Source organism: Chelonia mydas, chromosome 3 (genome assembly GCF_015237465.2).
Source record: "Chelonia mydas isolate rCheMyd1 chromosome 3, rCheMyd1.pri.v2, whole genome shotgun sequence".
Lineage (NCBI taxonomy): Eukaryota > Metazoa > Chordata > Testudines > Cheloniidae > Chelonia > Chelonia mydas.
The window spans coordinates 102,262,995-102,287,895 of NC_057851.1; the positions used below are offsets into that span (position 1 = coordinate 102,262,995).

A 24,901-nucleotide genomic window follows, 5' to 3' on the forward strand; every position below is an offset into this window, starting at 1 on the left:
CTGCAAACGGAAGAGGCAGCAGAGGAAAGAGTCTGTCTACACTGTCTTTTAAAACCTACTGCAGTGAGTCTCAGAGCCCGCATCTACAGATTTGGACTCTTGCTACGGCACTAAAAACAGCTGGAACAGAGGGAAAGTGGATGCTTTAAAACGCCTGCCTGCAAGCTGCTCTCAGAAATGACCCAGTGGCGTGTCTGAGTTGGCACCCTCGCCCACTATCTGCTTTCTTTCTTATTTGCTAAACACAATTGGATTGGTAGAAGAAGTGTTTTCCCCATTCAGTTTTAAATACAGTTTAAAGCACATTCAATTATTCTTATTCTTGGCATCTATCAGAGTGAAAAAGTATTTGGAGGAGGAGGGAAGAGTATTACTTGGGGTCATGCTTCTAAAGGGAAAGCAGCACATAAAAGGCTGAATTTGTTTTACTTTTTCAAAGGCAAAAAAGTAAACTTTAAGCCCTTTTAAGCCCATTTTGTTTGCTCGTGTGTAGATTCTTCTGCTCTCATGAAAATGCAGAGTTTTTCTGCTTCAGCCAAGGGAATGAGAAATGAAATTAGATAATTCTTTGCTGGCAAACAGCTTGAAAATTCTAAGCACATGAGCCTATCAGAGCAGACAGACTATAGCAGCCAATCAAGGAACAGATTTGTATCATCAGAGTCTAGTTATTGAAAGAGCCGTATAACAACAATAATCATATTTTTATTATTTGTATTTATATGACAGGGTCAGGGCCCTGTTTTGCACAGTGCTATAAAAACACAAAGGTAGACATCACAAAGATCCCGGCCCCTGTGATGTGACCAGGTGACAATTATTATTAGAGATAGAGATAAGGAATTTGTGTATGACAGAGTAATAGCAGTTGTGATTGGACAAATAAGACAGAATGTAGGAAACTGTTGAGAATAAACTGCAGTTATGCATCACAGCAGGTATACAGTATCTTTGCATTCTGATTGGCTAATAATTTCTTTTCAATGTATATAGATATAAAAAGATAAGCTAAATTTGTTCCTCTACACAAGCAACTTTTAAAAATACATGGAAACACACTTCACATTTGTTTAAAATGTTACACATAGGGAAACTAAATGTTCAGCATAATAGTACCATTCACAAAGCAGGACATCACCATAGATTTTGACCCGAGACAAGAAGCTGAGAATTTCAGAGTGTAAGTAACTGGGACAAATTTATTTACTGTAAATATGCATGGAAATTTTAAACTGATTGGAACAAAAAAATATCAGGACAATTTAGGGCCTAATCTAGCAGTCCTTATGCACATGCAAGGAGTGCAAAATTTTACTCAAGGCAGCTAAAACTTTAGGCCTCAGTACGACAATCAGCTCCATGTAGGCAGATCCCTTGCAGAGTCCCATGACTTCATTGAGGGTCCACAGTTGTAATAGGCAACCAGTGTGTAGCCCCAGTGAAATCAGGGGCACTCTGTGCAGATGCAAGGGTCCACTCACATAGCTACAGCTGATGGATAAGGCCTTAAAATGTAGGCTAATTGTTTCAAGTAATATATTCTGAAAAGTGTCTTGTTTTTGTTTTTAACGAGAACATAACTTTGAGGTTTTAAAAATTTTCTGTTAAAAAGAAGGACTAAGTGACAAATTGTGAAATTGCATTGGTCTATTTCTGTCCTCAGATGAGTGCACAACTCCCTTCGAAATCAACGGAAATTGTGAGCCCTATCTAATTGCACAACTATGTACCTGTTTCCAGTTCCATTTCTTGTACAGGGACAATAGAAATCCGCAGGAAAATCTGTGGGAACTCACTGTGCCTCGCTTAAAATGCTGTGGGTTAACCCCAGCTTGGTGGAACTTTGGAGAGAAATTTTTGTTGTTGTTTCCCAGTTTGTTTGGAATTCCTCATCAGATGCCAGATTGTCTCTTACACACTTTTATGAAGGCTTTCCAGAAATTCTTAACCTGAACTGTCTTTGTTGCTACAGCTGCAGGAATGTGTATTGTTCAGCAGGAGTTTCTGAGGAAAACCTCAAACCATTAATTGAATATTAAATTTAGAAACCTTTAATAACAGGTTGAAGTTATGTCTGCCACTACACCAAATGCTGGAAGATAATCTGAGCTTTGGAAGGATACCACATATCAGCTAAAAGCCCATCTGGTTGCAGAGGTATTTAAGCAGACATCAGCAATTTTTTTTTACAGATATGAAAATTGAGTTACAGATGTTGCACAAATGCGGTGTAAGAATAATCATCATCATGTCTGGAGGTTTAAAATGGTGGTGCCTAGCACACTGGCTTGCTGATTAGTGCTGTACACGACCACGTGAGAGACCCTGGGCCTAGCATCCTCCCCATCAACCTGTTGCCAGGCTGGGAATTAATGGGACTATTGATCAGGCAGCTCAATTAGGGCACAATTTAAGAGCAAATAGAGAAAACTGATTATCTAAGTCAAAATGGGCTCATATATTTATGGGGTTCCAATCAGAAGTGCTGGATAGAGACTCAGTTGACCTGGGACAGCTTTACAAAGGTAAATACCCCTGTCACATGACAGAGATCAGTATCCCCTGACTCTAGTGGCTACTTGGATAGTCACCAAGACATCTAGCCATTGTAGATTAATCATGCAGATCTGAGAAAAGAGTTTGCCTTTAAGTCCCTAGGATTCGATGAAATGCAGCTGGGAGAGCCTGATGCTACTCTACAGTGATTACTCTGACAAAGAGCAGCAACAGTTAATTGAGGATCATCACAAGGCGGGACTCTGAGGTAAAACGGGGTGCAAATGGAAGAGATGGATAAGAGAAAAAGGAGTAGTATTGTTGTTACAAAATATTGTGTTTGTTTCAACCAATGTATAAGCAATCTCTCTTTCCAAACCTTCTGTGTCTGGCTGTATGCTCTTTGTGACCCTCAGATGAATGGTACTATAGAAGTGTAATGGATTAAGCCCAAAACCGAGTATCTCAATGACATTCAGAAGCTGCAGCCTTATCAGAAATACCACCAGTGAACAGCACAAATGCCCAGTGACCCTAAAAGAAATAATATCCTCTCTGAGGACTATGTGGGATATGTATATATAGAGAGACTGAGAGACGACCAGGATTTGAAATCCCATGGCTTGAGTTCCCTGACACTGGCATGGAATCTATACACATCTAGAGAACCTCTAGTCATCTGGAGTTCTAGATGAGAAGGCAAGAGATCAGGGGCAAATCAAAAATATTTCTATAAGTATACAGCAATTACTTGGGCTCAGGAACTTGGTGAAGTTAGTTGAATCCCCCAGGAAACAAAACACCAATGGATTTACTTATTAAAGCGTAGTATCATTTGCGGTCATAGCTGCTCAAAATTTTCTGAGATGATTACCTGGGACTTCACAGGAATTGTTTCCTCTCAGCTGTTGTTTACAAGAAAGAGTTCCAACTATAAGAAGTTAAAAAGTGTCAGTTGGAACATTTACAGTTGGTGAGAACCAAGTGATGTGATCTGCCCTACCAGAAAGCAGGTGCTGAGTGACCATTCTGGATTCAGCTGTCAGACATATCCATCCTGACCACTGATGGGTTGTCACAAACAGATTTGGTGTTTGGGGACCTATCAGGAAACAGATGCTAGAGACAGGAGCCAAAGAAAAGCACCTGATCTCAATTCTGGCCCTTAAAACCACTTCCTTTTAAAAAAAGGGGGAGGTTATTGTGAGACATTCAATTGGACCTTATGTTAAAAAGAGTTGTGAACGCTGTTATTGAAGATGTGATGTGAGAACAGCAGCAATGGATAGAATGGTATGTTTAGAGAGTTTTTTCCCCCAGGACCAGAACAGGGCAGAGGCTGGGTGCCAGGCTGTTCAGAGGCGAAGAATCAGACTGTGTGTGGAGCCTGACAAAAGTTGTGAGGGGGAGAAACAAGCAAGGAAAGAACTCTAAAGCAATTTCCTGTACTGAACCTATCCCTGTTGGGACAAAGGAAGACCTGCTTTGCTTCCCATAATGGAGGATTAGATGTGGTTCCTGCTGTAGGACTGGTGCAGAGATATAGGGAGGGAGCATAGGAGACCTACAGCCTGGAATAATTGAAGTAAGTAACCCATTGGAACTGCTTTGGTGCAGGTTTATGGCGGAAGCTTATCCACAAGCAAGACAGCGTCAGGTCTTGGTAAAGGCAGCATTGGATCAGGTTAGGCTAGATCCCTGATAAAGGAGTCAGTTCAGAGTATGTACACAGTAAGTTAAGTAGGACTGTAAAAATGTGAAAAACTGTTGGTGTCTTTGGTCCAGTCCACAGCCTAGAGGTATAGGAAAAAGAAGGTGAACTTTACAAAGAGCTGAAAAGAGGGGGAGTCTTCCAGTAGATTCTCCCTGATACTTGCCCTTCTGTAAGAGAAAGAGGGCAATGTTCTTACTTCCTGACAGGTGTAACCCGGATTCACCAGTTCCAAAAAAGGTACATCCTGACATCCAGGGAAGAATTAGAGTGAGATAAAGGAAATGGTGATGGAAAGTAGCTGCTTTAGTAATGCCACATCCAGAAGAGAGAAAGAGAGAGAGAGAGTTGTCCCTGGTCTACACTACAAATGTATGACACTATAACTACATCACTTAGGGGTGTGGAAAGGCCACACCCCAAGCGATGCAGTTATACTGACTTAACTACTGCTGTAGACAGTGCTATGTCATGGGGGCGCTTCTCCCGTCAACATAGCTGCCGCCTCTTGGGGAGATGGAGTACCTACGCTGACAGGAGAAGCTCTCCTGTCGGTGTAGGCAGCGACTTCACTAAGGGCGACAATGGCTGTTATGTGTAGACAAGCCCTTAGTGAAGCTAAGTCATGCAGGTACATTGATTTGGATCATTTGTCTCTGACTTTTCTTTTCTCTTGTTCAAATTCTGCTCCACAGAGGCAAAGTTTTATGGTTTCTATGTAGTTGATGCAGATAATTTAGAGCTATGTAAAAATAATCGAGGGTGTTAGTGTCTGTAGAAATTTAACACCCTTTCTCGCCTCCCACCTTTTTGTTAAATAGTTTTAAGAGATGCTACTGTTCAGCAACCGTATTGTTTAACATATTTAAAATTAGTCCCTTTGCAGTTTCTAGGTGGTATCTCTAAATTGTTAGGGGTCTAATACTCTGAATCTGGCCAGTGTGAATATGAGAACAACTACTTTACTGGACAAGTCAAGGGCCATCATGAGATATATTATATTTATAGAGCACCTTTCATGCAGAAGGATCTCAAAGTGCTTTACAGACTATGTACAAGGATCACTTTGCTCATCGTTGAAATGGCAAAAGGGCAACACTCCAAAATATGAATATTTAAAGGTATTTTCCATTGGGATCTTCATGGGTGCAATTAGTGTTCCCTTTTAGAATATTTGGTTAAATTCCAATGGCATCAAAGTCACTACGCACACCAAAACTACTATGTTCATATAAAACAGACAAAGACTTTTGCTATATTTTGTCTTTATTCGTCAAAAGAAAACAGTGAAACAGGGAAAACCCCAACATTTCAGCCTTATAGAGTATTTTCCAGCTCCATAACAACAAACAGAAATAGTCCACTCTGATAAGAGCTTTGAGGTAATCTCATATTTCTGTTTCTTTTTGAAGAACAAATAAGATGTAACAAGTCTGCTCTGGGTTGATTATTTAGCCTGTGCATGGCAACTTTGATGTGTCCAGAGATTTCAGTTCTTGTATAAACATTGTAGCCATTCACAGCAAGGCTTTAGGGAAGACATGAAGAGGGATTTATTCAGTTGAAACCACAGGGAAAATGTAGACAGGCACAATGTAATTGCTTGATTTGGATTTGATCTGGATCCACATTCAAACAAAATGAGCCGTGGTATGTTTAACAAGACGTTGTTTGTTTTGAGATAGGGTTAGGGAAACAGAATGGATTACATGCATCTATTGCAAGGAAGCAGTGTGGCCTAGTGGACAGAGCACCGGAATGGCACTCAGGAGACCTGGGTTCTTTTCTCAACTCTGCTACTGCGGGTGACCTTGGGCAAGTCACTTCACCTCTCTGTGCTTCACTTTCCCCATCTGTAAAATGGGGATAATGATACTGACCTATTTTGAAAAGTGTTTTGATATTTACTGTTAAAATTGCATAAGTGCTAGGCATTAAGGGAGCAACAATGGCTCCTAGGGAATCCCCCTAGTGTAAGTTTGCTCCCTGTGTGGTGCAGAACCGCCACAATGGTTCTGTGAAGCTAATATAACAGCTCCCAGCACAAGGGATGTGGCTGTGCTCTGCCTATCCTGACATAGTGGACAGTCCATAAGAAGCTGTTGCAGCCAGAGCATAGATTAGCAGCCCAGAGGTTACTGTAGCTTAAGCGAGGAGCCAAACAAATTTCCAAACAGCCTGAGAAAATGCAGGGAATGAAAGGTGATTTAAAGTCACCTTTTACTCCTGCCCCTTCTGTTTCTGTGTTCAGCACATCACAGAAACATAAGAACAAAGAATCAGGTCCATAAAATCTGTGGTCTCAACATTTTTAAAAGTAGAACTAGCAAAAGGCAACCTTCATTTAAGACATTTGTGGAAGATTTCTGCATAATACAGATGCCATCTGTATTTGCTATTTATTTCAGCTGGTAAATTATAATCAATCATTTTAGGTGGTAAAAATAAAGGCATAAAATGTGCACACATATCCAGAGTTTTGGTGTTCACATAATATGCAAAAGACCACATCCTCCACACAGTGCTTCCTAATCGGGTTGCCACTCATTTCTGAATTCACAAATCCAACTTTTCCAGGTCTGGTTTGCATCCTACAAGCCTAGCATTCAGGACATTAAGAGAATCTCAAAATCATTATAGGTAGAAAAGGATGTCATTTCGTCAAAACATCAAAAGGTGCTGTAATATAAAGTTGCCCATGTGAAGATTCAATATAGTGTTATGCTGTGTGAATCTTGCCTGGTGGCAAAAAGAAAGGTGGGATTCCCATACTGGGACATTGTTTCATTATGGATTTTGAGGGAACAGCTCTATTTACAGCACCACTTTGTACTGCACCTGGGTTTCCCTGTAGCTCTCCCATTCAAGTATCTATAAGCCTGACACCTTATGATGTCAGAAATTCGGACAGGTGAGTTTGCTTTGCTCAATTTCAAACCTACTCAGTCTCAAATATCATAAGTTTGGTGTTCTGCTTCGGAGACTGAAAAATGGAGTGGGGAAAAACGGAAGAATGGGTGGAAAAAAAATGCAGGAGGGAGAAAATCTAAAGAAAGAATCAACACATGATATATTACCATCTCTATGGCACTACCTCCGTTTTTGGGAAATTCTTATAACTTTAATATATAATTACTGGAGTTCCCTTTGGCTAAAAAATTATGATTTAGAAAACAATTCCTCTTTAAAACAGGAAAAAGCATGGATTTAAATGACTGGAAAAATAAAGAATTGTTTACTCAGACTAGTTCTATACGCCTTTAAAAAAAAGTTTGAAAGGGTTTGCCAAAACCCAGAGTCCACCACCTTCAAACATCCCTAATTTGTTAAATCTGAAAAAGATCACAACCCTAAGTAGGGTGGTTGGCACTGACTAGAAATTTGTTCCTCTGGAACACGCAAAAGCGTTGAACATCAGGACATTGAAGTGTTCTCATTAAATATCTAGTTAATCTACTACTAAATGTCTAGTCTATGTCAAGCACGACCAATGAAATAGGTAACAATACTGGCATTTAAGAGGTCACAATTAGGTCTGAACTACACTGGAGGAACTGGATGGCTCTTTGGGTATTTTTGTTTCAGTGTGAGAGGCTGCAGATCCAGTAAGACAACCATTAATTGGTTGACAGTGGTAATGCATTCTTCACAAGTAAAATGCCTAAACACTTCATTTTTTATTTAAATGGTTGCTTATATTCTGGAGCATAGGGCAAAATCTGTAGAAAGATTCTAAATGCATGGATTTTACATCCCTGCAGATTTCGATTGTCCCAGTACACAACTTTTTCAAATAATGTGTTCCCCTCAACTGACTGAAATCAGCAAACAAAGAGCTTTAATTTTCAGATGCACAAATGATTTGGCTTGAATTAACATGCCTTTTGAAATAGGGCACACATTTATTTGGAACTTTAATAGGCTATCAGACTGTATTGGCTTCATAAGCACTGGTAAATGTTATTAGTCAAGTAATGGTAAGCAGTGAAGATGAATAGTGACGGAATACAGTTCTGATGAGCCATACCTAGCTCCTTTTGTATGTTGTCAGGGACTCCTGTAATAGTCTTTCTCCTTTTGACTTTCTTCGGCCGTCTTACCACAGTGTCTGTGTAAATTAGAGACCGCCGAATGCTGGCTTGGCGGTCGAAATTCTCCCCTAATGTGTAGTAGAACAAGCAAAGCAACATTACTTTCAAGCACGCTGACATCATGCACTTTCTTCCACTAGCTCATTGTAGAAATGAAAAAAAGGCATTAATAAATGATGTTAGCTCAGTCCTACAGTGAAGGTATACATTGAAGGAAAAGATACAGCATATCGTCACCATAAGGCTTGAGGAACATGTACATTATAGAAAGATGCATGGTATATGAGATTTTTGACTCCCTGGACCTAATTCAAATCTGACTGAAGCAAATACCATTCCACTAAAGTCATCAGGCTTGAATTTGGCCCCCTATGGATTGTTTTTTGTGGGGAAGAGAGCAAATTTGATTGCTCCCGGAAAATGAAAGACTAATACTGTTCATTTAGGGACAGACATTGTGATGACAGGACTAATGCTAGCTTCCTCATGCAGCTCCACCAATGCATCTAAACCTTGACCTGCAATATTTTTTTTTCAGGCTGAGCATTCTTAAGCAAACAATGCCAAAGCAACGGTATCGAATCTGTATAGTTATTTCATGATGTGGGTAAACATCCACTGGTGACCAGGATGAGACCAAACTAATTTTCCTTATGATCCCAGCTATATTTCAATCGCAATCTCCATAAGTGAAAGGCCAAAAGTATTAATAAACTGTAATATTAGTTACTATCAAACCTTTATAAATGGAACATTAATAAATGGACTACTACAGAATGAAGAACTCGTGTCTATCAGAGTGCATTACTGGAGAAAGCCTTATAGTGACCATGTACTGTATCATAATGGGACCCAGAAGCAGCACCTCTCCAGTTAAGGTTGAGCAGCTTTTCCTTAGAAACTCACTTTTTAGGGGTTCACAACTTCGCCATTTTAATTCCCACGAAGATCAAACTTGGCTTCTGAATTGTCAGTCAAGTTAATTCCCCCGCTAAAATTAGATCACAGTGCTCAAACTCTTTTTTTTTTTTAATTTAAAAAACCCACAAATAATTTTTAAAATACAAATTCACTTTGGATTAGTTTAAGCACTTTTAAATCTTCCCTTATTTGGGGGCAGAGTTTTAAAAACTGAGATGCTATACACACTTGAGCATGAGTATTCTCTTGCCTTCTTCTGTGTTTCTCTTCCGTAATTTAAAAAAAATCAATGGCCAAATTATGTACCTCTGAAAAGTGACTACTGCACGTACACAGTAGCTAATGTACTTCTCATACGTCTTTCTCCTGGTTTCCTTCACATCATTGTGTGTCATACAGGTAGTGAGGAAAATACCATAATTTCTACAACATTTTACGTTTCAAAAGATTGTGTGCAGACACCTGAAAACACAGGAATAATAAATGTAGCAGTTCCATTCATCCTATACAAAGGATATGACTAAATGTTAATGGATCGTTGTGTCCCAATGCACAGCATTCTTGCTAACCAAAATCTTTGCAACTGTAACAGTGCATCTATTTCATCTCAATGTTCAGGGTTCTACTAATTAAAGTAAGGCCATATTTTAAGTAAGGCGGTGGGGGGGGGCATTTATTTAAATATGGTTTTAAATAAAGTCATATTTAAAGAAGGGGGGGGGGCATTCCCCCAGGATCTATGATAGAGAAGCCCCAAAACATTGTGGCAGAATGTCCACTTTTAGAGGACACTACTACTACTCTAATGGTATGTCTACACTGCAATCAGGTGGTGTTATACCAGCACATATAGCCATACCCACGCTACCTCATTAAAAATAGCAGAGTAGCCATGACAGCATGGATTAGCCACTCAAGGACATACACACATACACATTGTTGAGCGGCTAGCTCATGCCACCATGGCAACATGCTATTTTTAGCAAGCTAGCTCATGCATGGCAATCACGTGTCCTGACTGGAGTATAGACGTACCCTGTGGGTACGTCTATGGAGAAAACACACACACCTGGGGTTGCCCTGGGTCAGAAACGCAGCCGCTGTGCCACAGGTCTTTTAGTTCAGCGTAGACGTACCCTAAATGTTATGAGATGCTGGGACCCTTATTGCTTGAAGGTTCAGGATAATTTGTTAATCCAGCCTTCAGATGAACAACTAATACTTCTACCCACATTATGATAGGTCCAAAGAACTGGATGGAACTATCAATAGAAAGTTTTTTTTGTTTGTTTCTTCAAAAATTTCTTCTTCCATTTAAAAAACAAACAGTCACACACAAGACAGTGGGTTCCGAGGAAATTAGAATGCAAAACAAAAAGACAATTATAATCACAAATCCTCCAGACTAAAATAAAATTTTAATTGTAATTTAAGAGAATTCAAATAAGAAAATCCTCTGATGATTAACACTGCCACTCCGTCCTCATTTGCCTTATTCTGCCTTTGATTTTGCAGTATAGATTATGTAACATGTGAAAGTCATTATGTTAATTATAGATCCAATCCTGTAACCATTACTCATGCAATCAGTTTTTTGGTTTAATTGGGACTACTCATGTGAGAAAAGTCAGTAAGAAAAGGCCCAAATTTATATTGATTTGTATGGATGAAGAATGTTAAGGATAAAGAGGCCACATTAACAAACCAAGGGCTTGTCTACACTTACTGGGGGATCAAGGAGCAGCAATCGATGCATCAGCGGTCGATTTAGTGGGTCTAGTGAAGACCCACTAAATCAACCGCAGATTGCTCTCCCGTCTTCATCGCATAGTGTGGACCCCGTGGTAAGCAGATCTAAGCTACATTGATTTGAGTTATGCTATTCACGTAACTCAAATTAAGTAGCTTAGATCGAATTTCCCCTGTAGTGTAGACAAGGCCTAAGTTAAACTAATCAAATCAGGATGTTTCAGTCTTATTTTGACCACTGTTTGAGGCTAAAATACATATTTATCAGAGTCTAATAAAAATACTTAAAAATATTCATTTTTGTTCTTAATGGTTTATAATAAATGTCCTTCAAAGTCCTCATTTGAAGTCTATGTGTCTTACTTGTTAAATCATGGGACACAAGGTCAACAGGACCTAAGCCCATGCTTAGCTGCTTTGCAGAATCAGACCCTTGCTCTTCATTTTCCCCCTTGTTTAACCTACCCATCACCACCAGATACTTTTACAGCTGGAAAATAATCCTAGAAAACCCACTGCAGTGGACACCACTATAAGTCTCTTGATTAAAATGTAGAACGTGCTGTAAAAGCACTTGCTGGCCACTACTCCACCACTAAAAAATGGAGCAAAATCACTTGCGGAATGAGCTCAGCCCCTATTTACCCTAAAGACAGAATCTATTTCCAAACCTGGATGTCTAGTCAGCAGCTTGTCAGCCTAATGCAGTAACCATGCATCTTCAGACCAGCTACCAGATTTGTAATACTAATGTGTTAATTGCAATCTGTCCTACTGAAGAGCTAAACTGCCAGAACACCGCCATGTGGTGCACACCCCAGTAAGAAGCCTTGTAGCTTATTCATTATTAATGCACTTTCAAAAATGCTTTCAATTTCCAAAAGCTACTTCTTGGGTTAATATTATATTTTGGTCAAATAGTAATGAATAGGGATTTCTGTCCCACTTCTGTGCAAACAATGTAAGAGTAACGAGTTATTAAAAAAGAGCAAGCAAAGGAACGAAAGCTGCTATGTATGTTGCACAGCCTGGCTTAAAGAGTGGCACAGAACAAAGTTTTCATTCTGCATTTTTTTTTCCTCCCCCATATAAGTAAATTTAACACAGGAAATTTATAAAACAAAGTTATGCTGGGGGAAAGAGTGAATTTTTTGAAACCTGTAATAGACTGCAACAAAGGATAGATCCGCTTCACTATGGCACTCAATTCATTATTTTTTAAGTAGCACAGTAATAATTTCAGAGACAAGGAAACTTGTGGCTCATGCAGAGCAGTTTACATACCTAATGGTAATTTTGCTTTCCTGTAATCACTTTCATAGCTCCTTACTATCACTTATATAAAAGGAGTGAGAGTGCAAAACAAGCACTTCAAAGAAAGCAAGGTTTGTTACACAACTTGATGAAATTACAAGTACAATTTGTACAGATTCATTAACATTTCCAGTACCGTATAGCTAAATTAAACCCATGGCAGTTACTTGACCTCTTATCTTTTTACTCCTCCCACCCCTTCTTTCCAATCTGTTTGTCTCCACTGTACAGTTGCAGTACACAGAGGTCATTACTGTGAACTGCAGATTACTCAATTTATAAATATGTTTTGCTCCGGCTGTCACAATATCTAAGCCATGCTCAGACTTATTGATTATGGCAGATAATCCATTGTCCCCATAACACAACCTTCTGCACCTGTGTATCCTATATTTCCAAGATAATGCCAATTGGTCTGCAATGCTTCAGTGTTGTATTTGTTTATGCTGTTAATTTGAAACATTTCATTATTTTCTGGTATCTTCTTTTAACGTCCATGACATTTTCTCTTGATTTGCAGATTTCTTTGTAGTGTTCATTATTGGCCTGAAGGTGTATAGCATTGTAAAGTTTCACTGATGGAAACATTCAGCATTAATTCTGTGCAGTTCTTTCACAAAAATATATTAATAAAAAGGATGTGTATTAAGTAGTTATTAGTAATCAAACAGGAGAAGTGAACGCCCCATCTTAATAAATTATTAAACAAAATCAAATATCACATGCTGTTGATTACAATATAATGGTAAGTTTGGAGTCAAATGGAAGCCATGTGAGGTTTGATATAAGTCAGATACTGAATATCTTCCTGTTTCTGGCATGTAAACATAAACACACATATCCTGAACAACCTACAATATACAATCTTTATAATACTCAGACACAAGGAAGAATTAAGTGATGATTTAATCTTTCATGAAAGTTCTAATGTGGGATACATCAAAAACTTTTCTGCGTCTAGCTGGTTTTCAGCAGTGTAACTTCCATAGTCTTAAATGGGAACTATGCAGCTAAAATCACCCACAACATTTTTATATTACTGATACTAAGGAAATATGGAATATACATATAAAAAGGGAAATTTCCTTCCAAGAGCCATAAATATAAGCAGCCCAACAACTCCTTTTATATCCTTGTAAGCTTCTGGCCATCAATAATAAAAGGTGTGGGGTTTTTTCTCTCCAGATTTTGAAACTCTCCTGCTTTGGGGGACAGAAATCTTTTGATAACTTCCCTTCCGTAAATTCTTAAGATAAAATCCTGACAATCATTGCCAGTACTAAAGCAGATGATTTTCCATTACAAATTTTCATTGTAGTCCATTGCAAAATGTAATTGATATCAATTTTCCCGTTAGATCTCATCAATTTTTATTCTGTTTCAAGACCACGCTGTTGGTTTTCTTTATTAAATTAAGTGTCTGACTAGGATTCACAATATTTTGAAATAGAAGTGCAGTAACTAGTATTTATTTCAGGTGATGTAACTAAATCGCGTGCTTCAGGGAACACATAAAGAAATAATATTGACTAGGGTTCGTCCCCCCCAGGCATTCTAAACACCACTGAAATTAGAAGCCTACCAGTTACATTAATAGGAACCACATCTGTTTGGACCGCTTGTGCTTGCTGTCGCATTTTCTCCTCTGGTGTCGGCAACGGAAGTGACTTGGTCCAGTTAGTTTGGGTGTCGATATCACAACATTCATTTGAAATGGGTGTTCTACTTCTCTTGATGCTAATAAGCTTTTCCTCTTCTGGGGAAGGTACTGAGAACTACAAAAAGAAAGGTATACAACAGTATGAATTTCTTATAAGAAAAAAAATGTCAAGCCGAATTGTGATAGCTTTACTGACAATGAACAGTACTTGACACTGCACGTAATCTCATTGCAGCCAGCAGGACTATTCGTGGAGTGAGATACTACTCAGCAAGAGTAAGGATATCACAGCCTGCCCATAAAAAGTATGGGTATGCTCCACTGAAGGCCAACGGGAATCACTTCAGGCAGAGGACTGAGGTCTAAATTGCTTTAACAAATCTCAACCCTCAACAGATTTTTTTCCACCACTGAAGCTTATAACAAACCTGCATGCGTTAAACAATGGAGAAAAATGAACAAACACTGTCACATAAGGAACGGCAGCTTGTATGCCACATTTCAGCCCAATTTGATTTTAAAAAAAATATAGCTGAGGTAGAACAGATTTCTAATGAAAATGGCAAATGACCCTGAACTGTAAGTGGGGTTAACCTGTATTGCTACAGGACAACAGAACAAAAAGGGAAAACAGTGTGTTTGTTTGTTTCAGTGGGGTAGTCAGAATCTGTTTGATGGTGAGTAACATTATCTCCGTTCAGAGGTTTTTCCTCTCTCCTTGGTTCACGGACCAAGGGGACATATCTGAAGCACAGCTTTGCCCTGTGTGTGTGGTGATAAGCTCCAGTAACCTCCTTTTCCTCTGGTTACTTGACACTGTCAGAATCGATAACTGTCATATTGAAACTATGTGGTGCTCTAGGTCTCAGCAGTCATCAGGCAATCACCACCAGGGGCTGCTCCAGTATGAGAAGTGACAGAGCTATTCAGTTAAGAAGCTTGCCTTCTCTTTCAAGGAAAGTACTCTGACAAAAGGTACAGACAATATTTTTCTTTTAAATGAAGCTGTTGTACAGGGGAGTGAACGGAGGGAGAAAACACTATGGTGGAATCCTCATTATCCAAAGATCTGGGGCAATTGCCTCCATTTTTCAGAAAAATAAGGGTTCAGAAAATTAAGAGGGAAAAAAATGAATCGACCAGCCAAATGAGCAAACAAATATCGGGGTGAAGATCCTTGTGAAAAGTGATTCAAAGCACTATTCGTGCTGACTGCAGCTAAAATGCTGTTTCGATGGAAGCTGCTCTTTCAAGCTAGAGGACACCTTTGTATTCCTGTTAAAAGGGAGTTTTGGAAATTTGGGGCTTTAGGGGGTGCAGTGGGAAGTCAGGCTCCAGCTACAGATGATTTTTTCCCATTGTACTGGCTTCTTGAAGCACACAACTTCCCCTTCTTCCTATTCCTGCTCCCAGGGTACTAACCGTGGTAGTGGTAGGTATTATTTGTTTACACTTTTCCACATCAGTGTACTGAAAAGGTATCACATTTACAAAGCTGTGCACAGCTCACCAGCTGAGAGACAGCAGCCTGGGTCCGTTTGCATTGAAATGGTTCATCTCTAAATTGGCCGATTATAGGAGATCACAGATTTCTTGCCAACTATGGGAGTAGGCTCTTTTAAATATTTCAAGGTCATCTACTTTTCTAGGCTAGTGCACACAGCCTTGTATGTAGATTAGATGAGTGACCGTTCTAATTGCAGGAATATCTTTTATCAAATAAGGCACATTACATCACGGTGGTAGTGCAAGGGGCAATACGAGGAGATTATACTAGCCATATAGCACATCTGTATAGCCATAAACACAGAGTATATCTGAAATAACAGAAAGCAACTTTCCCATTTTAAAATTGTAAAAATTGTAAAAATTCTCTGCTTCATGCTAGCTTTTCTTTTGGACCAATAGGGTCAAATTTCAAGGTATGGCTTCTAATTTGTAGGCACATATCTTTGCACGAGCTACTGTTTGAATGCTCAGTTTTTTGTTGCACATGTAAATGATGAACTTGGACCACATACAAATTTTTCACTGATGTGCGCCACGGATATTATAGAAAAAAATCTGAACTAAAACAGAGGTTGGAGTGAGATCTCCTCCTTGGAAAATCTGGCCTACAGGAAAATAGACTCAGCAAGGCTGTTTCCTCTATGCTCTTCATCATTGTGTTGTGATTCTGTCCGTCAGTGTTCCAATTACCTATAAAATGGTTTCTCTTCCTCAGAAGATGTATACTATTTGCTTCAAAGACCTTAACTGGCAACTGACTCCAGGCTGATTATTTCACAGCATGTTCTGCCTAAATTCCCTGTTTACTCTTAATCTCCTAATAGAGACAGACTGTGCCCCAAAGGTTTCTAGAAGGTCACCTGGAAGTTCTGTCTTCTCAGATGACAAATTAAACCTCTAGAAACTTGCCCTTACAATAAAAAACCTTGAAATGTCTAACCATGCCATTCACCCTGCAACCATTTCTATGAATAAAACTCCTTTGAACAGATAAGCAAAACTGAGATCTAAGGTCTATGCAGAGCTTTGGATAAGAATAGTATCAATTCAGCTTTCTATTCACATATCTCATTGTCCTGTTTGCAGTTTCTTCTCCAGGCAAATACTAGTTTGATGGCTTCAAGTACTATTCTGTAAAAAACACCCCACACAAACTAAACACCTTTACATTTCTATCCTGGTCAATCCACAGTTTGTGTAACTACTCCATTTAGTGTGTGTACTCCAATCTGTTTTGAATCACTGCCACTTTCACTATGAATTTGCATTCAATTATATTAAATTTGTCATCTACTGGTCCAGTTAGTAGCAATCCTCAAATGCCTCTGAATCTGGAAGAATCCTCATTATTGATTATATGTTTACCATTTTCAGTCTCACTTATCAACTTTGCTGTTGGTATCTCAATCATTCACTTCCTATTATAAACAACATCTGAAACCTAACCACCTCTCTGTTGCCAGGCAAGGTGGCTGGAACTTCTTTTTAGGCACAGTGAGTATTTCTTACATTATTTATCTTAAAATAGACAACCTGAACAGACTTATCTCCAGTTTTCTTGACTAATTCACCAGCCCCTTAGCCTTTGCCCCAGAACTCTTATCACTCACTGTCTTGTTAAGGGAGCATTTTTTTGTGAGTAGAAATGACTTAGCTACAAAGAAACCATCAAGTCTTCTAGCATCATCTTTATCTCCTTCTCTTTTCTCTGTTGCGACAGTGCTGCTTTACTTATTTCCCTGTGTATTAGAATTCTACCATTTGAACAATCTTTTGAAGATAATGGGTGGGATCTTCAAAAGTGCCAAGTGATTTAGAGGCATACCTCCCTTAACTTTCAATAGGACGAATGCCTCTAAATCACTCTGGCCTCTTGAAACTCCCATCCAACATACACATGAGCTTTCCTTTTGGACAGTACCCTTTTGTTAATCTCTTCACTACATTATCTCCTAAGTGTCTTACTGTTTCCTAGACAGTGCCCCTTATGACGACATTTTGTTTCTGCTATGCAGGCACAACAACATCACAACTGCCAGCCTGCCACATCCTTGGGGTATTAAGAAGCAGGAAGCAACATAATGCAGGACCTATGGCTCTCAAAGCAGTACAGGCCTCTCTCAGCCTGTATACACTGAAGGAAATGTCACCAATGAAGATCAATATTGTTACAAGAGCCAATTCAGCAAGTCCAGAGCTCCCACAACTCACATCAATGTGGGGTTTTCCAAGGGGCCTAAGGCAGCTAGGCATCCAGTTCTTTGAGACGCCTTGGAAAATACCAGCTTCAAATCTCAATTTCCATGTGTAAATACTATTAATAAATTTGATTTCTAAGGACTGCAGAATGCTGAAAAGAAAAGGAAACCAACAGCCCTGATGAGCAAGGTGACAAATATAATTTTTCTGCCCCATTAACAAGCGTGAAGTACTTTTTTCCTACCCGTTTGTTGAAATAAAGGCATAGAATGATGCACCTCTGAGTCCATGTACTCTGTGCAATTGGCATTCCTTATTGTCAAATCATGCTCGTCCAAATCACAATATTTGAAAGCTTTTGATCACTAATAGAACTAGATCATTGTCAACAAATAGCCATTAAATAAAACATACGGCTCATCGCAGAAGTTTAAAGAGAAGCGAGTGTTAACAGGTTTGCAAAGGCCATGAAAATGTGTTAGTTTATCAAGTAAACCAAGGATCCTGAGCTGCAGACAACTGAGCTAATGCGAAAAAAGGGCATTGCTGGATTTAACATTACTGTTGTTGGTGGTTGTTTTTGCTTGTTTTTACAAAGAAAACAGCAGCAAGTGAGGAACAAAGAATAAAAGCACAGTAAGAGTCCAGATATGCTAATGCTACAGTAACATCAAGCTGCAACTAGGACAGCTGGATGCTTCCATTGTGGCTAGGTACCTTGAGGCTCCATGGAACCAAGGAACAGCAGGCGCTAATGCAAGACTGAGATATGCAGTCTAACAGACTAGACTGTTGAGTGAGAGAGAAAGAAAGAGAGAGAATGAGTGAAAAAGAGAATGAATGAGAAAAAACATGTAAAAAGACAAACATTTAAAGTATATAGCATAATACACACTTTCAGAAAGCAAGGGGGAATCAGCAAAAACAACAAGGAGTCTTTGTGGCATCTTAGAGAGTAACAAATGTATTTGGGCACGACTCCTCGTTTTTGCCGATACAGACTAACACGGCTACCACTCTAAAAGGGGGGAGTCAGTGACCGAAGTAACGCCTTCTTATTTCTAGATCTTTGTTACTGGGAAATCAGATAAGCACTGGCCACCAAAAGTACTGAGAGTGATGGTCGTCTTTTACAAAAAGGGAATCAATAAGACCAATCAAGCCTTTACTATTGAGATTTAAAATACAAAAGGGACAAATTCATCCTTAATGAACTCCACTTAGGCCTTGTCTACACTGCCATTTTACAGCAGCGGAACTTTCTCGCGCAGGGGTGTGAAAAAACACCTCCCTGAGCATTGCAAGTTTCAGCGATGTAAAGTGGCAATGTAGACCGTGCTCCCAGCGCTGGTAGCTACTCCCCTTGTGGAGGTGGGTTTTTTTTACAGCACTGGGAGAGCTCTCTCCCAGCGCTGGTGCCGTGACTACGCGGCCAGGTTAAAACACTGCTGTGGTAGCGCTTTAACTTTGGTAGTGAAGACATACCCTCGGACATACACAAGGAAACAATTTAGTTAATATTGTGGGTACTGTAATTTAGAAGCCATTCCAGGAGAAAAAAAGGGCAGTTTAAATATTTTGTAGTATACGAACTATCTTTCAGAAAACCATACTTGTTTATTCAGTCTCTCATTTTTAAAAAAAAAAAAAAATGGATAAACTCGCCCACAAATCCCTGACAGTTCACTGGAATAGTCACCTGGAATACCACATACCCTGCCAGTCCAAACCTTTCCTAAGCAGACAGTGTAGTGTTTTTTGATGCGAACATCATCCTCTGGTGACTTAGCCGAGAGAACTGTACTTACACTTGTACCATGATTTCATGTCAACTGTCTAGAAAAAAAAGAATTATCCAGCTACATCGCCCAGTCTCCCAGAAATTTTTAGAGAGCAGGGAAATGTCAGATAAGTCCATTATCTGAAATTACCATGCTCTATAGTATAGTTTTCCTGAAGCAAAAATGGAGTAATGCCAATTTAGGGGAAGTTTCCAAACAGTAAATGAGAATTCATTGATCCATTCACTATTCTATTACTCTCCAATTACAACACTGAAATATGTCCTTCCTCTTGTCTGCCTGTTAAGCGTTTGCTTTGATTGCTTTTGATAAACAGCAGATATCATCAGAAACCTTTCACGAAGAGGGGATGGTTTTGCTGTTTGAATCAGTCTTGTTGCAATATGGAAGAATTCAGAGCTCAAATCCAGACTGTTGCTTGAGTACTCTTCTACCCCCATAAGTGAAAACTTATGAGCTCAAGTTACATCTACATTCTTAGAAGCCTTTGACTTTTTTTTACCAATGGTATTAAACTTCAGTTTTAGAGAATGGTTTTTGAGAGGTGGTAATTCAAACAAAGTAAAATTCTAGAATATCACTTTAAAGTTAAAAAAAAAAAAAGGTTGCTCCAGATGCAAAGAAGAACATGAACCACTGAAACTGTGAAGTATGAAGGGACAGAGACACTGCAAGTTTGCTAATGGGTAAAATCCTACTAAGGTTTAAGCTAGAGTGAGAGAGCTAATGGTGCTCAGTTAATTAGTGCCACTAAAAGCTGTGTCAACCTTGCATCTGTCTATCCTCCTTCATACTAAACCATCTTTGAGTAACACAGATTAATAGAAAGCTGTTTTAATTTAAAATAGAAAAGCTATTCACTCAATGAAGTGTACTCATTGATAGTTAAATGTTTCAGAATGCACAGACTAACCGAACAAAATATTAGCAATTCCTTTATTAATAATTTTAAAGCAACATACCACGGAAACCTTAAGGATGACAGTGTTTAGTCTCTAAGCAGAATTATCCATGGCAATTAGTCCTTAGTAGGTCTGCTCACCTATAAACAACCTTAATGTTACATCATACCTCACTAATTTTACAAATGCAGTTCTATGGACTATCTATCTATGAGGACCACAATACTAACTAGGACAACCAGATACTTAAAATAGCTTAAACACATACACACACAATTTTACACACACAGAGGAACAGCTATGAACATGTGCTTTTGATAATAAAAAGCACATACTATATGATGACTCCTAGTGATTTCAATAGGTCTTTGCAGATTATCATTTCAATGTGCTTGATATTCTTACTTCCATACTGCATACACAATGGCTTTAAATGAGATGTTACAATGGATACTGTTAAAGAACAGCAAGAATAGTTGAAGTTTCTACAAAGCCACAGCCCTGTCATTGATGTGAGGCAATGTGGACAATGGAAGTGGAAAAACTATATGATATTGTCAGTCACTTTATATTGACTTCAAAAGACCTGCAGACCTCACAATATAGACACAATTTATATACAGACACACAGATACAAACACATGGTATAATGTCAGTATTAAAACAGGCAAAAAGAGAAACTAAACTACAATAAAGATAAGGCTGTGATATGAACTGACAAAAGAATTCCAGGTTATTGCTGAGCAGGCAATATTTTGTACCAAGATACACAGGATACAATAACTTGGATACCACATGTGCTCCAACATTTATGCACAATGGGATGAGTTAAGGACAGGTTACCATTTCGCAGATGGGAATGTTCTTGCTTTTATACAGTTAACTCAGAACTTTAGTTTTTCTGTAGCTGAAATGACCAAAATCACATGAAGACTACAAAACCATCTTAACACCATGGCTAAACTGTCCCTTTCCATCCCCCTTCATTTGTTTCAGTAATTTCCAAGTTCTGAAACAATTGCCCAGTGTTACTGAGCTGAGACAGGGAACATAATACGAAGCAAACTGACATGCAGTGAGCCAAACCGATATCAATGTGAGCTCTTTCATTCCCTTGGAATTCATCACAGAGAGATGGGATACATTAAGACAGAACTACTGAGTAGCTTAACCACATTAGACCAGGGTATGAAGTCTGTGTACTCGTTGTTGTGTGAACATAGTCATGTTGTGTACCTGGGTTAATGGCCCACCTTACACTTGATCATAAAAAGATTAGTAAAAACTAACATGACCCTATTTCAAAACAGCTGCCATTGTTCATACATAAAATACACCTTCTCCCTGGAACATTACCAGGCCATTCACACTGTCATCCTTGTATTACACCAATGGGAACTTTATTTACATATAGATACATATAGTCAGAGCTGGGATTTTCGAAGAGCCTAAGGAAGTTAGGTGCTAATAAAAGTTGGGGATCTAACTCCCTTAAACTCCTTTATAAATTTCAGCCTATATAATAATAGGAAGAGCAGGTTTTATAGTCCGCTTAATGCATTCTTCCCAATCTCCTGCCTCCTTAGTAGGGCTGTCAATTAATCGTAGCTAACACAAGCGATTAACACAAAACAAATTAACTGGATTAAAAAAACAGCCATGATTAATCACATTTTTAATCGCACTGTTAAACAATAATAGAATACCAATTTAAAATAATAATAAATATATTTTGGATGTTTTTCTACATTTTCAAATATGTTGATTTCAATTACAACACAGAATACAAAGTATGCAGTGTTCACTTTATATTATTGTTTTTGATTACAAATATTTGCACTGTAAAAAAAGATAAAAAGAAATAGTATTTTTCAATTCACCTCACAAAAGTACTATAGTGTGATCTCTTTATCGTGTAAGTGCACCTTACAAATGTAGAATTTGAGAGCTTACAAGTCCACTCAGTCCTACTTCTTGTTCAGCCAATCGCTAAGACAAACATGTTTGTTTACATTTACAGGAGATAATGCTGCCTGCTTTTTATTTACAATTGCACCTGAAAGTAAGAACAGGCAGGAGAAGTAAGAACGGGCTCGGCACTTTTGTAGCCAGCATTGCAAGGTATTTACGTGCCAGATATGCTAAACATTTATACGCCTCTTCGTGCTTCAATCACCATTCCAGAGGACATGCTTCCATGCTGAATTTAAATTGGTATTCTATATAGTTTAACAGTGCAATTAAAACTGTGAATAATTGCAACTATTTTTTTTAATCTCGCAATTGTGTGTTTTTTTTTTTAATCATTTGACAGCCCTATTCCTTACCTTTTGTTCAATTTCTTCATAATCATCTTGGTAACTTCCACAGGCTGCACTGGAAGAAGAAGAGAAGGTTGGACCCTGAGAGTAATATTGAGAACTTCGATAGCCATCCCTCCGTAGCTTGTCACATTCTGCACATGGGAGGGGAAGAAACAAAAACACAAAAACAAAAAAAAGAAGATAGATAACATTTTAATTCCCATTCTCTTGTATCCAGCGTCTAGTTTAAGAAAGGCACAGGGATCAGTGTCACATCAATTTATTTTTCTCTCTCTAAGCATAAAACTCACTTGATATAAATGTATGTAGTATAAAGCTTGATACCTATGAGTCTAATTGTAACTAAGCATTTTGATTCCTGTGTAATGTAATGTACAACAACAACAGATGCTTATCTGTCTGTAGTCATCCCTAATCTTTTTTTCTGGCCAGTTTCTAATATGAATTATAACACTAGACTGCAGACATCATACATACATTCTATTTTTCATTCAGTATGCACATTATATATAGGAATTACACATGTAGATCTGTTCATATATACATACACACATCTACTGATAGCATATTACAAAGGCCAATACCTATTACTTTTTTACTGTACAGCAAACCTACAAAGAAAATACATAATATTTACTTAGAGTGTGGTGATAGAAACTTCTACAGTACATTACCATTGTCAAACAGATTATAGGATACTATTTTGAAGCTCTATACATATAGGTATAGGATAGATATAGTTTATTTCAGGTGAAAGGAGCTCTAGAAATACTATAAATAAGAGAGAGAGCAAGAAAGAGAGAATACTTTTTTAAAGTGTGGTCTGGCTCAGTGTCTTGACAGATGGCAGCGTACTTCAGTACGGAAGATGAAGGTGTGCTAGCAACAGTGCGGGTCTCATTTGCCAGGCTGGTAGACCTCCATAATGTGCCCTATACTTGGAGTGAGGATATTGCTCACTACTCAAGCACCATCTGCTAAGTGGCTTTGGCATTGACCATTCATCTAGCCTCCCAGCCTGAGGAAGACACAACCATTACAGTGTTTTTAGAAAGAGAGGCAGGAGTACAAATTATAGGGATCCTTAGACCCTCAGGTCAGCCTCTGTCAGGCCACGTGGGAAGAGTGTAAAGTGAAGAGGTCTTTCATGTAGAGGAGGAATATAGAGTAAAACTGAGGGAGGGATAAAAAAAAACAACCCAAATTGGCCAAAAGCCCAGTATCACTTCATTTCCCTGAATAAAATTTCTGTAGCTGTGTTCCTGTCTGTGTACTTTTCTTAATTGATATTCAGCGTGATTGTGCTCAAGATTAACAGATGCTGGAGCATAAGGAAATATTAAATGTTCAAGATGCGACGACCAAACTGATCTGCCCAGTCAAACTGTGAGTTTTACATTTCCATAGACTGAAATCTGAATCTGTTGAGAGATTAGGAAAGCACAAATAAAAATAAGTATTTATTACACCTCTACCTAAGTAACTGAAACATCTCCTGTACAGTGTCATGACGCAAACAGCTTTTGTCATTACTTACTGGAGAAGAGGTGTTTTGAGAATTAACAGTTTTGTGCCTGCTTCACTCCTTACCTTTTGACCTCTTTTTGTGTGTGCGTGCAAGTGAGAGAGCGCGCACGTGTATATTATATATATATACACATACATACACACACACACATATATATATATAGCATGCGCGTGTATATTATATATATACACATACACACACACACATATATATATAAAAACTTCCATTTTTTCTGAATTGAGGGCACCTCTTAAGGAGGAATTTTGCTTGGCGAATCATTAAATGGAGTTACTACTTGCAACCAGAGAATAATTTGGCTTTGTTTTACTGTTTATTCAGAAGGTTCTCAAATCTTACTCTACCATCTAGATTTTCCCACTGATTCCTCTACTGTTTTCAACAAGACATCCATAAAGTAGTTTGTGGATGGCAAGGAACATCATACTCTAAGACAGCCTCCAAAACAGAAAGCCCTTTTACTGAATATAGGAATCTAATTCCTTGAGACAAAGCCTGTTTTAAATTGCAATGTTTTTAATGGAATGCAATACCAAGTTTCACAATTAACTTGGGGGGCGGGGTGGGGCGGGGCGGGGGGAAGGATTATGGCACATGATCTTTCCCGCCCCATGAACCTCATGAATGCATCATATTACAAGGCCACATATCCGGTTCAAGGTCTGGTGTTCTTGCTG

The 24,901-nt window shown here is 38.6% G+C and overlaps 1 protein-coding gene across 17 annotated transcripts in view; it reads right to left on the reverse strand.

The window, feature by feature from the left end:
• The window catches only part of NHSL1 (NHS like 1), a 248,368-nt gene that overhangs the window by 13,613 nt on the left and 209,854 nt on the right, over positions 1–24,901 (reverse strand). For 7 of the 17 annotated variants that reach the window (XM_043543030.1, XM_043543034.1, XM_027820568.3 and 4 more), the window contains 2 exons: positions 22,682–22,809; positions 13,865–14,057 (listed from right to left, as the gene is read on the reverse strand). In XM_043543030.1, coding sequence (XP_043398965.1) covers positions 13,865–14,057; positions 22,682–22,809 — 321 coding nt within the window. Of the gene's footprint in view, positions 1–8,234; positions 8,367–13,864; positions 14,058–18,367; positions 18,440–22,681; positions 22,810–24,901 lie in introns of all 17 variants that reach the window. The other 10 variants (XM_043543019.1, XM_043543021.1, XM_043543020.1 and 7 more) reach the window with 3 other exon arrangements.